This window comes from Alternaria novae-zelandiae (genome assembly GCF_023758075.1).
Source record: "Alternaria novae-zelandiae strain BMP 2774 chromosome Unknown scaffold_10, whole genome shotgun sequence".
Lineage (NCBI taxonomy): Eukaryota > Fungi > Ascomycota > Dothideomycetes > Pleosporales > Pleosporaceae > Alternaria > Alternaria novae-zelandiae.
Window position 1 is genome coordinate 992,700 of NW_026056970.1, and position 12,387 is coordinate 1,005,086.

The 12,387-nt window shown below is 53.0% G+C and overlaps 6 protein-coding genes across 6 annotated transcripts; 1 reads left to right on the forward strand and 5 right to left on the reverse strand.

Moving 5' to 3' along the window:
* Nucleotides 1–282: 282 nt before the first annotated feature.
* Nucleotides 283–2,553, reverse strand: J4E88_005693 (uncharacterized protein; the record flags this gene model as incomplete). The annotated part of the gene is made up of 3 exons (XM_049399327.1): nt 283–1,816; nt 1,872–2,351; nt 2,399–2,553. The coding sequence occupies 3 exons, from the start codon at nt 2,551–2,553 to the stop codon at nt 283–285; spliced, it is 2,169 nt and encodes a 722-aa protein (XP_049255118.1).
* A 590-nt stretch (nt 2,554–3,143) lies between these two features.
* Nucleotides 3,144–5,538, reverse strand: J4E88_005694 (uncharacterized protein; the record flags this gene model as incomplete). Its single annotated transcript, XM_049399328.1, has 2 exons — nt 3,144–5,255; nt 5,305–5,538. 2 exons carry the CDS (start codon nt 5,536–5,538, stop codon nt 3,144–3,146), a joined length of 2,346 nt encoding a protein of 781 aa, XP_049255119.1.
* Nucleotides 5,539–5,933: 395 nt separating this feature from the next.
* Nucleotides 5,934–7,611, forward strand: J4E88_005695 (uncharacterized protein; the record flags this gene model as incomplete). Its single annotated transcript, XM_049399329.1, has 2 exons — nt 5,934–6,439; nt 6,489–7,611. The coding sequence occupies 2 exons, from the start codon at nt 5,934–5,936 to the stop codon at nt 7,609–7,611; spliced, it is 1,629 nt and encodes a 542-aa protein (XP_049255120.1).
* Nucleotides 7,612–7,803: 192 nt separating this feature from the next.
* J4E88_005696 (uncharacterized protein) lies at nt 7,804–8,415 on the reverse strand (the record flags this gene model as incomplete). The annotated part of the gene is made up of 2 exons (XM_049399330.1): nt 7,804–8,360; nt 8,412–8,415. 2 exons carry the CDS (start codon nt 8,413–8,415, stop codon nt 7,804–7,806), a joined length of 561 nt encoding a protein of 186 aa, XP_049255121.1.
* A 1,299-nt stretch (nt 8,416–9,714) lies between these two features.
* On the reverse strand, nt 9,715–10,335 carry J4E88_005697 (uncharacterized protein; the record flags this gene model as incomplete). The annotated part of the gene is made up of 1 exon (XM_049399331.1): nt 9,715–10,335. One exon carries the CDS (start codon nt 10,333–10,335, stop codon nt 9,715–9,717), a length of 621 nt encoding a protein of 206 aa, XP_049255122.1.
* A 407-nt stretch (nt 10,336–10,742) lies between these two features.
* J4E88_005698 (uncharacterized protein) lies at nt 10,743–11,609 on the reverse strand (the record flags this gene model as incomplete). The annotated part of the gene is made up of 1 exon (XM_049399332.1): nt 10,743–11,609. The coding sequence occupies one exon, from the start codon at nt 11,607–11,609 to the stop codon at nt 10,743–10,745; it is 867 nt and encodes a 288-aa protein (XP_049255123.1).
* Between the last annotated feature and the right edge of the window lie 778 nt (nt 11,610–12,387).

Below are 12,387 nucleotides of genomic sequence, written 5' to 3' on the forward strand. Positions count from 1 at the left end.
CGGCGTCATTTCAACTACCGAAGATGGAGCGACTTTCGAGCTTGGTGCGGGGCTTCATCTGCCGCGGAATCACATGAGGTTTAGCTTCTGGCGATTTCCGAGGTCGCGCCCCTCTCTCAGTTCCTTCGCGCTTGGCGACGCGTCCGTCTCCATCCGCTGTATCACGCGCCGACGCGAGTGTCTGGGCAGCGGGAGATGGCTTTGCCTGTCTCGGATCCCTTCAGAGTTCCTGAGAAGCCCATAAAAATAACGAGAGCTCGTCAAACTGGATCGCGCACTACTTTACGGGAAGTTGAAGTCCGGCAGATTCATCCAATCTGTCCACAATGGGTTGCTATCGTTCCACGGAAGATCCAGTAACGCTGTGGAGAACAGATCCGAGTTCGTCACCGTCTCGTTCACTTCGTTGTACGACATGGCTGAGAAGTCTAGTGTATCCGGCCAGTAGCTGGATATAGGATCTGGCCCCATCGTATGGTTTTCAGGCATCGCATCATTCACCTTGTATGACGGCGATAGAAGATCTGGTATGGCCATCGACGGTGGTGCAGGATCGTGGACTGGCAATCGTGGTAGCCTCTCAATCTCCGGCGCCTGCTTAACGAGAACGCGTAAGAAGCGGCCGTAGACGACCGAAGCCCCGTTCCGGTGGATGGGTGTGCTGCCTATACGCTCAAGAACTGTTGCGGTATCTTCAATAAGATGTCGGACGCTTGGAGCAAGGCTCTTCTGCTTTCCGCCGGCCTCCGGCACGGGTGCACTCAAAGCGAGCGCTATACTTGCAGCGAAGCAAATCATCGTAACGGTGTTGTTCGGCATCGATTTGAGACGTGACTCGCCTTGGATCGCCGCACGCATAACGTTGAGTGCCGAGGATAGCGCAGACTTTCGGAAAGAACGTTTGACTTCTGGAGGTGCGCTAGGATGGTTGAGGAGCATTGAGTAGGTTGAAAGCCGCGTGTGTGTAACAAGGATTTCGACATATGGAGGTAGTGTTTTGCTCTCCGGATCAGCGATTACAGAGGGCCAGGCGCGAGACCAGCTGTCGAAGAAGCTCTCGATAGACCCGTCGATTTCTTGGGCGACCTTTGTCCCTATTTCGGCAAGACGATAGTTATCACAGCGCGTACGCACCTCAGCAAAAAGGTCGTCAAGATCGCGGCGGAGGACTGCCATGGATACAAGCGGGCCATCCTGAGCATCGCCCCATCGATGGTCGTGCCACTTGTCGCAGTACTGGATCAGGCATGTCTTGGGGACACAGTAGCTACGCCCGCGGGCTAGGCAGACTCCTCGCTCCAAGACAAACAAAGAAACCCAGACCCTTTCTCTGCGGCGAAGAAGTCGCTGGCCCCATTCCGAATTTGGGTCGACGTCTTCGAAGCCGTCCATCGCCAGTGCTTTTCTTGCGTGAAGACATTCTGACTTCGGTATCTGTCTGACAAGCTCCTGATCGAACGATGTCGATGGCGTTATCACTTTGTCTAGCATAAGATCTAACGCGATCGAAAGCGCTGTAGCTAGATAGAGGCTCGTGTCGTCGTCGCTTGCATGGGACCCTGGAGGCATCCAAGGAATACTGACCATGAAAGCTAGCACGATTTCAACAGATCTGTACTTTCCGGTAATGACTTGCTCGGCTAGGAATCTACGGTGCAGTAGTAGTCTCTTAGCCAGCGCAGAAGTTTCCGGTAGGAATATGGCGGTCATGGCTAACAGGGCAGTGAACAAAAAGGCAGAGCGGTTTCGAACGAATGGCAATGTATGTACCAAAGGGTCGAGCCCCCAGCGTGTGTGTGCTAGCTTTTTGTGGAAGCTAAATTCCTTTAGCTACGTTCTTGAGTCCAGATCCGAGGTTTGATATGACTTACTACTGTAGAAGCATCTCAGCTTCGTCTTTGGTTACGAGCCCAACATCAATGGGATCCAGGCCTGAGCCCTGATCAAGATGTGCTTTCATCGGCAGAAAAAAGTGGTGAACGTCGAGAAAAGCGCTCTGCTGGCTACCATTGAATCTGTCTTCAGGGCTGGCGGTACTCTGGTTGTATGACTGTGGTGTTGCAATCCGCAGATCCGAGGCCCGGGCGAGCAGTTGGAGTGGGTTTTCGACATCTTCAACAGCGAGTTGATCGTCGCTTGAAGTACCAACAAGATTACCCGCTGATATGTGAGGATGCACCTCTGAGGCAGGCGATGTGTTTGGGTTTTGATTGGAGTCTTCGTCCCCTTGCGCCTCGTTCAGAAGCTGCTGCAGTTGCTGCAGCGTACTCTGACTCGTAGCTGCATCCGATTTCCTCTTTTTGATGGCTTCCTCAACCTGGTATATCGCCTTTTCTAGGCCCGATCGTTTGCTATAAAACAGTCAGTCTAGTCCTTGCCCTCATGTCTAATCGCTTACTTCTTCACGCCCTTTTGCCGACCAACGTGAAATTCGGGAATTATGCATTCAATCCCGACGTTCTGGCAACGCTCGCATATCGGCGCGCCTTCTTCGCGCCGACACTTGATTTTGCTTTTGCGGCAATTCAGACATGCCGCTTGTTTGGCATTCATTCTTTGACGCCTCTCTATGTTGCGTGATGATATACAGCTGTTCCTCTGCCTGGACTGAAAGCTGCCGGCATAGTGTGGCTAACCGTATGTGGTCTCCAGCGTCGGATATGTAGAGCAAGCACGGCCTGTTTCGCTAGGCTCCGAAAAGGATGTTTCTAAGACCCAATCCTGTGATGCGATGTTAGGCAAAAGGAGAGAAGGTGGAGGTGCCGGAGAGCTGCTCGGTGCATCAATCCACGTGTGGAGGTGAGCTAGCTGGTTGTGCGCTAGTATGGACCCTTGTCTCGAACATGGCAGGCGCGCCCCGGGTCAGACATTCGCAATATTCTGCACCGCCGCCGACAGAGGTTATCCATACCGGAACATGATTTGAAACAAGATATGATCGGACTGAAAGTATGGTAGACTCTACACGTACTATGGCTCGCTGCTGGCGAGCGTATGCAAGACTGATGTGGCACCGAAATTTGGTAGGTAGCACCGGATGAGACATATTCCAGGGTGCAATGTGAATGAAATATGTATTGACTTCATGCAAGGGTATCTGTCTGAGCATTGCTACTTCCGTATAATGATGTCGCTTTATAAAATCATGAAGAAGGACCCGGAGCAGTAGCCTCTTCCTCTGTCGTTGCCCTCTCCTTGCCCTTGGTACCTACACTTGCATTCGACTCATCATGTGGCTCGAGATCGGCCTCGGTCTTCTTTTCATCTCTCTGCTCGCGCTGTGCTTGGGCCTCTTCTTCCCTTCTTCTCGCCTCTTCCTCCTGGCGTTCCCTCTCTTCTCGAGCTGCCACCCTTTCGAGTCTCTCCCTCTCCTCTTGCGCGTGGACCATCCGCTCTCCAACACCAGGAAACAAGCTGGCAACAAACAGCGCAAAAGCGCGTTCGATTGTACGCATGCTGTCCCTGACCCATCCAAATCTCTGATCTCTCCTCTGCTGCAGTATTCTCCTCGCAGCTTCCTCGGGTGATAGGTTACCCCGATGTTGCGTTTGGCGCTGGTTGTTGGGCTGAGCCACGCGTTCGGCCAAGGCTCCGACAGGGAGAAGAGCCTCGAAGTGACGACGAACAACGTTGAACTGCTCTTGAAACATGCCGGCTTGTGCTAGGTAAACCACACCTGCGACGATACCAAGCATGATAGGTCTATAGAGGCCACCACCTCCTGAGAAGAAGTAAACGAATGCTGCCAGCTTGAAGATCAGCCACATATGCCCAGCGACGTTGACCATACGATCGTTCTCTTCTGGTTGGTTTACGTTTACGTTCGCGTTTTGATTCTGATTTTGGTTGTGATTCTGATCTTGATTCTGATGTTGATTTTGATTCTGATTTTGGATTTGGTTTTGATTCTGGATCCAGTCCCGACGTTCGGTCTGGCTCATGTTGGCTAGCCGCCTGTGCAGCTCAAGGTCAGGGGGCGGATTCCCCCGTGCTATCTGCTGTCCAAGGCCATTGAGGAGCTGTCTGTTCTGAGCAAACTGGTTCGTAAAACTCTGAAATGGAAGTGTCGAGACCATGGGGGCAGTGGTGTATGTGCCTTGCTGATCGAATAGAACGCCAACCGGGCCCTGAGGGCTTGATAAGAGAAACAACTCCGTTGGCGCATCTGGAGGCATTGCCTGAGTAGTGTTCTGTGTCCGTGGTTGAGATGTAGTAGGCACAGCTGGAGTCATAACCGGGGCGCCTGGTATGGTGCTAGAGGAAGGTCCGAGAATTGGAGTGTTGATGGCTGTGGACATGCTTGATCGACTGGGGCTTCCGCCTTGTTGACGATCGAGTATGATGTTCAACTCTAGTGCGTCCACTCTGATCTCGGTTACTGAGCGTCTCAGCGCTACCACCTCAGGTTCTGTAGGGAGAAGGGCGAGGGCCCGCTCGACAACGTTCAAGTTCTGGTTGATGGTGTTCAGGTGTTGACGGATGTGGTCAATTCGCCAAACCGGTAGGTTCAGGGGAGAAGTGTTTGAAATTGAAAGTCGATCAGTCTGTGTCTCTGATGGACGCGCAGGCTGCAGCAAGGTTCGCACGTTTTCCATCTCGCGTTGTGCCTCCTGGAAGATTGTCTGGATGCGTGGCAACAAGCGCTGGGTACTGTCGTGGCCCATTGAGGGAATAACGCCTGGCGGGACCGGTGGACGACCAAACGCTAGCGGTGGAGCAAGACCGAATGCAGGAACGGGCTGTCGAATCTGCGCAGGTATATTGACCTGGTTGTACGTGACTGTCCATCGCGCCCCGTTAGGACCCACGCCTTCGCGCCGTAGTGGTTGGTCGCCATTTCCAGGCAGATTGGGCAGCCCTTGAGCGGTATCCGCGGGTCTCTGTGCGTCTGGTCCTGGCTGCTGAGATGTCGAGTCTGGGGTCTGCTCGTTGTTCTGCTGTCCCTGTTGCGCCATGGCCTGCGTGAACTGTTGTTGCAGTTGTGGGGGCAAAGGGAGAGGAATGGGAACCGCGTTTGCTTGGCCCGGGATATGATGGTGGTGCGGTGGTAGTGGTGGGAGCGAGTGCGGTCGAGCCTGTGGCAGCGCGCGGAACGGGTTCGTCTGCAGAGGGTTTGCGGGTACAGCCGGGGCTTGCGCAGGGCGGAAAGGGTTCGGGACAGTCGCGGATCGTGGCGTGGGTGACGTTGAAGGGTTCCCAGTAGTCGGAAGCTCCCGCAGAACCAAGTGGAGGCTCTGGTCCTTGTTCTCACGTAGCTGTATTCACTATCAGCTTACGTTTACCACACGTGGTTGGCGACCCTACATTGTCCACGCCAAACACATTGCTCAGTGTGTCGGCGTCATTGGCCACTACTCTGCCGCGATAGATGAGGCGCATGCGCTCTGGGGCAGGCTTCGAGGGCGCGGCATCCTGTATGCGGCTCCGGAGCTCTTTGACCGTGGTGGAAGCGGGGACGTCTGCGAGATTCACGCCACCCTCGAAGTCAGACGAGGGTGAAAGGATCTTGAGGTTGACTGTCTGCGCTTCTTCCGCCATGGCCGCTGTGTGTAGTAAGGGACTATGGTGCGAGATGATGAGTGCAGGTGGAAGTCGGGAAGTGACGACGTGTCCGAATTGGAGCCTGGTATCAGCTTAGGACCACGGTCGCGCCTGCCATCTGCTATGAAGTCCAGGCGGATAATCTGAGCGTCAGTGCCGCCTCGCCTTTGGATGTTTCGAGAAGCTTGACCTGTGCACGCGATGCATTGAACTGTCCATGTCCAGCGGTAGACGCCGTTGCGCGCTAGAGCCCCGTCGCCGATGGATACGTCATTGGTCAACCGAGGAAGTTGATTTTCCCACCACGCGACGCCATAGCCGTCATCTCGCCGCTGGGGAATTGGCCGTCTTCCCGCACTGCAGTATTCGAGACCGATGCATACAACATAGCCATGGCGTCTTCCTGTTCGCGCCAGCTCATGCGAGCCCCTCTCCGCCCGCGCTTTCAAACGCCCACACACCGACAGGCGCGCCTCTCCGTCCCGTCTCGCACCTTCTCCTCGACACGCGCAACATGTGACAAGCAGAACTTCCACAGGAAAGAGTCCTTCAGGTCACGGCTGAACTCCGCACTCAAGAACACCAAGATAAAATGGGAGCCAATACCAATTGCACTCGGTGTCGGCTTCCTCGGCGCATTTCAGCTCTATCGCATACAACGGAGGGAGAAGCATACCGAGGCTGAGAGACAGAATGGCGAGGAAGGTGCAGTGGACAACCAGGGCCGACCGAAGAAGCGCGAGAGGATACGGCCGAGCGGGCCATGGACGGTCCAGGTCATGTCGACGCTACCTCTCAAGGCCCTCTCGCGAGTCTGGGGACGTTTCAACGAAATCGACATTCCATACTACCTTCGCGTACCCGGCTTCAAGCTCTACTCTTGGATCTTCGGTGTCAAGTCAGCAACCATCAACCTAATAGTGACGTCCCATACTGACAAGCCACAGCCTCTCTGAAGTCTCCGAGCCCGATCTCCATGTCTACCCTAATCTCGCTGCTTTCTTTTACCGCACCCTAAAACCTGGAGTTCGACCTCTCGACCCTAACCCAAACGCCGTTCTCTCTCCCGCAGACGGGAAAGTCATCCAATTTGGTACCATCGAGCACGGCGAAGTTGAACAAGTCAAAGGCGTGACGTACAGCTTAGATGCGCTTCTAGGCTCCACCAAGCCCAGCACACCCGCCCAAAACGTCTCGAACTCTCAGGTCATCACAAGCGAACATGAGAAGACCGCAAAGGACGAAGAGGATACTGTCCGCGCAGATGAGGAATTCGCAAACGTGAACGGCATCTCGTATACCTTGCCCAACCTGTTCTCAGGACCATGGCCAAAAGGCGGAAAGCCATCGGAAATGCCCACGGATCAGTCCACTGCACCTGCTGCTTCATCAGAAGCTGAGGTACGCGCTGAAATGGCCTTGAGCGAAGCTGAGCGACCTTGGTGGGCACCGGCATCCAACAAGACACCGACCGCACTCTACTATTGCGTCGTATACCTTGCTCCAGGCGACTACCACCGTTTCCACTCTCCTGTATCATGGGTCGTTGAATCGCGCCGCCACTTCGCTGGTGAACTATACAGTGTATCTCCATACCTACAACGCACCATGCCCGGTCTTTTCACCCTGAACGAGCGCGTTGTCCTGCTCGGTCGCTGGCGCTGGGGTTTCTTCTCCTACACACCCGTCGGCGCAACCAACGTCGGATCTATCAAGATCAACTTCGATCGCGAACTCCGCACCAACAGCCTCACCACCGACACTGCCGCTGACCGCGCCGCCGAAGACGCTGCAGCGAGGGGAGAACCCTACTCCGGTTTCGCCGAGGCCTCCTACACTTCCGCTAGTCGTGTACTAGGTGGTTATTCTCTCAAGCGTGGTGAAGAGATGGGTGGATTCCAGCTAGGAAGTACCATCGTGCTAGTTTTCGAGGCGCCAAAGGGCATAAGACCGAGTCTCGATGAAGGATTCACCGGTATGGAGAGGAAGGGTGGGTTCAAATGGAATATTGAGCAAGGGATGAAGGTCAAGGTTGGAGAGGCTTTAGGATATGTCGAGGAGACCCAGTAATAGTCGACTCACTCTACTCATGCATGTATAGCAAATGATACCATCTAGCAAATTCTATTGTGTGGAAGATGCCTGCGCGTGGAAGCCATCTGTGTTTCCTTTGAACAAGAACAAGTACGTCTCATTCCATCTCCTTCCCTTTGATACCCTTGTTCTTCACATCCTGTTCCTTTTCTCCCATTCTGCTTGTTTTCAGCCCTGCCGCTTTACGGACGCCGCAACGAACAACACTACAGCTAATACAAACCGGAGAATTTTTCCCTCGAACAGAATTGATGTAATCTCGGCCAGTACGAAGCCCATAACCTTGAAGGAAACAGATGCTCCCTCAGGAAACAAGAGTGCCAGAATGACCAGGATCATGAGGAAGCAGACGGTGAACTCGCGGTCACTGGTATAATCACGGCGCTTTACTCTGGAATGAGGCGAACGATGTTTGACAGAGACGGTGGGCGGCTTCACCCGGCTGGATGCGCCGTTTTTGGACTTGATCTTGATGTAGGTGGTGTGAGTGTGAACGTGATCGGAGTCGGAGTCGTCGTTGTCGCCGTTGCCGTTGCCGTTGTTGTTGTTGTTGTTGTCGTCGTCGTCGTCGCCGTCGCCGCCGCCGCCGCCGCAGATGTCCTTGTACAAATCGCCGCAGCCAAAGTCAACCCAACCGTCGTCGGACCCCGTGCTCGAGGGGGTATCGTCCGTGGAGTAGTCGGTTTCGCCATCGGAGGTGTTCATGGCGGTTGAGAGCGGCCGTTCTGCTGGGAAGTTAGGAAGGATCGTTACAGTGGTGTTAGTGGGCAACAGACTCATGGCAGCGTGGTAGATGGCAGTGTAGATCTTTGATTCTCTGTGCAGTCAGCAATAGGTGGCACGTGTAGTTGAGCGGTGGTAGAAGAGGGCTAACGGAACGAATAAATAGTGAGCAGGCGGCAACGTGAAGAGGAAAGAGCGCCTGGACTTGCCCAGATGTTCTAACCGCGCCCGAACGTGACTTCATTGACTTCAAGGCTACCTGGAGTGTTAGGTAAGATTGAGTACACATTTCGAGTTCATGCATATACAGCGAATAATACCACCTAGCATACCCGATCTTCTTCTCATCAATTCTCAAGCTTGGAACTATATTCTAGTTGCGTGCTGACTGGAATCTGCTCTACATTACTCATTTATCAATATGAGTAAGCTCTTTCATACATCCTGTCTTCCTTCCCGTCCTTCACACTGCTGGCTCTCTTCTCACCCATTCTATATCTACCTTACATAACCGAGCACATCAATCCGACAACGACCATGAATGCCACAATCCAACAGATAGCGAACATGAACAGCATGAATCCGAATAAGAGCATTGCAATTCCAATCACGAGAGCTGCCGCCGCGCCAGCTACCATCAAGATGTAGAGTAGCCCAGTGTTGCGCTGATCGCGGTAGGGCTCTACGGCGTATTGAGTGCGGTAGGCATTGTAGGTAGCTACGCGGCCGAATTGGGAAGTGTTGGAGTCGTAGCTCGTGACGGCGTCGCAATTGAGATCAAAGCCGAAGATGCGGAGGTAGGGCTGATTTGTTTTGGTGCGGTTGGGAGCCATGGCGGTGGAGAGCGGTGGTTCTGCTAGAATTTCAGCACAAAGCAAGGTAGTGATGCTTCTATACGGCATACCTGTAGCAGTACGCAGATTGGTTATGTTGAGCAACGTCTTTTCCTGCGCAGAAAACAGCGAGTGGAGTGGTCTGCTGTTGGTCAGTCGGAGTCGAGCTAGCAAAGACAGATTGAGTAAGCGAGATAGTGAAGGTGACACAGAACCAGGAGTAGGTCTGAAGACACTTGAACTCGAACTACTGCCGTTCAAGGCCACGCGAGTAATCAATTGACATTGAGTACATTCTTTAACTTCTCATAGGCGGATCCATATGACGAAGCATATCTTGCATAACCTTCTCGCACCACGTCTTCGTGAAACTCTAGCCAATCTTCATCGTTATATCCTTCATATTAATCTTGTCTATTCCAACACTTACGGTAGCTATATGCTCCCTTGATTAGTGACAATTGTTCACACCTTTTTCTATTCTTCAACTCTTGTATCACTTTCTTTCAACCCACCACTACCATCATCCTCCCCCTCCACCCCCAACCACATCCCCATTCTCATCAACAACCTCAAAGTTATTAACCTCAAAGTTATTAACCTTCTCACCACCACCCGACCCATCGACCTTCCCCCTATACATCTGCGCCCCAACCACCATCCCGCATATCGTAAGCACGAGAAGCACCCCCCAAACCATATAAATGAACAATACCTTATTCCTCCTGTACTCCCGTTCCTTCTCCGCATCCGTAACAGGAGTCTCTGGTGTGTGTCCGCGCGGAAGGGACCCGAGCTCTATGTCATCGGGGTGGGCGGGTGCGCGCTTGAAGAGGCGGGAGATGAGCGTTCCGTTTTGTGTGGGTTGGGGGCGCGGTGGGAGGGTGTCTGGGAAGGGTGAGGTTGGTGAAGTGGGTTCTGTGACGGGGTGGATGACGATGAGGGGTGGGGAGGTTGGTGGTGAGGGTGGTGTTGGGTGTTCTTGATGCGCTTTGGACGGTGGTGAAGGTGGGTATGGTGGCGCCTCAGGTTCTTGTGGGATTGCCGGGAGTTGGGGTGATGTTTCGTATGCTGATGGCGCTTCCGCGGTTTTTGGGTATAGTAGCGTGGATAATGGGCGGCGTGGCTGTTCTGATGTCTCCATTGTGACAGTCTGAGGCGGAGGTAGGTCGGTGGTTGATACCTTCATGACTTCGGCGTATAGAGACCTCGTTCGGTCGCTGGAGATTGCGGTCCCTGGGTCAACTTGGGTAATGTATTGATGCGGTGTGGTGAGAGTTACGAACGGAAAACGAGTGCCTGTTAGGCGCAGCACAGTCAGTGAGCGCACAGACCCGAAGTAGAAGTGAAGGTGAGATTACTTTGAGATTAGTGTATTGTGTGACGCAACTGATACTTCTACGAATGTCGTTCTCGAGTTTCTTTTCAGATTCCGTTCTCAGCGTCCATTGTTATCGATTGGTTCGGCGCCAGAATTGAGTAGTAGTATCCAGCTCGGCCTCCCCATGTGTGCGACTACTTCTCTTCTTTGTTGTCCGACGACCATAGCCCTTATTGACAGCTCTCATGTTCTGCCCATTTGTCCTCCCATTCCACTTCACCAATGATCTCACCGCCGTCGATGAGCGAGGTAGACCTGCAACGACAGCATCTTCCAAAACTTTCACGGTCCAGAGGTCGAAATATGTCGTAAGCCTTTTCCTCCTGCGAAGTCAATCCAGCCATACGGAGATGTAAATGCTGGTCAATGTGCGGGAAGGAGCCATCTGTAGGGCAGCTCGCAGCATGTATGGCTGATTCATGTCTAAGTGACCAATAGAAGCAATTCCGCAGGCACTGCATTCTAAAGTTGTCTGTCGATGCGTCGGCTGTGTCTCGGTCGAGGAACGAATTCAGTATGGCTACGTGAACGGGTCGAGATCTGGGTTCGTTTCCTGGGCGCAACTCAGGTGCTGCTACGCGCCAGTCTAGGAGACGGCTTTTGTTGGTCCAATAGGTTGTGTTTGCGTATGACAGTCGAGTCACCACATCAACCATGGCGAAACTGCCCAGAGAGATACTGTTGACGATAATCTGTGCTGGCAATTTGCTGATGGCTCGTAACTTTGGATGTAGCACTTCACCAGCTTCTAGATGGATCTTTTGACTGGTACCGAGGATAGCTAGGCCGGGGACCTTCTTGGAAACTATCGTCATGGAGTATACAGGCCATTTCGAGGAGGGAGTCTGGAAATGTGCTCCCTCTTCGAGAAAACGCTCAGGTAAGTGAGTAGAGTGATAATGAGAGTTGTTGAACCAGAAAGCAAAATCGTTGGTACGAACGACTTGGTGTGTCGTCTTGACCGGGAGAAAATTGTAGACCATCAAGCGCAGTTCTGTTGGTAGATCGAGAAATCGGAACACCTGTTGATCGGCCATGGTCGAGAGAGAAGGTTGGAGAAACCTGTAGTTTGTATTGAAGTGGTCGTAGTAAGGACAACGCTCGTAAAGTTTCAGTGCAGAAGTTTCGGGCAATGGAACTGAGAATTGCGCAATCCCATTACGTAGTGATTGAAAGTTCACTTAGTCGTAGTCAAAGTTTGCCTACAGACGCTTTGTGCGAGATCACAAGGCTACACTTTGGTTGTCATTCAGTGGTAGCGCGATGATCCGTGACGACGAGCTGCCTACAACTTCTGCAATCCATACGGTACCGACTGAGAATCTGCTCTTGTTGAGAAGTACTGCGGTAATAACCAACTCGCGCGCGTGCGAATATCGGGGTTCGCTTTACCTATGGTCTGAGTAAGCTCCTAGCAGACCCGCTTGCGAGTAGATTAAACATTGCACTAATACTGGAAGTACGATCGAGAAGAGAAGCGCGTAATGGTGTCTCATACAGAGATCGTTCCTTGCAGCGCCGCACTTGCGCATACAGTAGTCCCCACGCACCTCCAAGGAGGCGTGCATAACCGCCTCACCGGCATGCGTTCGCGTCGTTTGTTGTCCGGTCAATGCCGGTGAGGTGTCGGAGAGACCGACAATTGAGTTTGGCTATATTGCGTGCATGAAGTGGCTGATGGTCAGCTTTTCGAGACCTCAGCCTTGTGTTGAGATTTGTGTGAAAGTGGTGTAACGTGGAAGCTTAGGAAACCTTACACAGGCATCAGAACCGAAACAATAGGCAAGCTAGTCCAACGCGGCTAGCACATGTCAG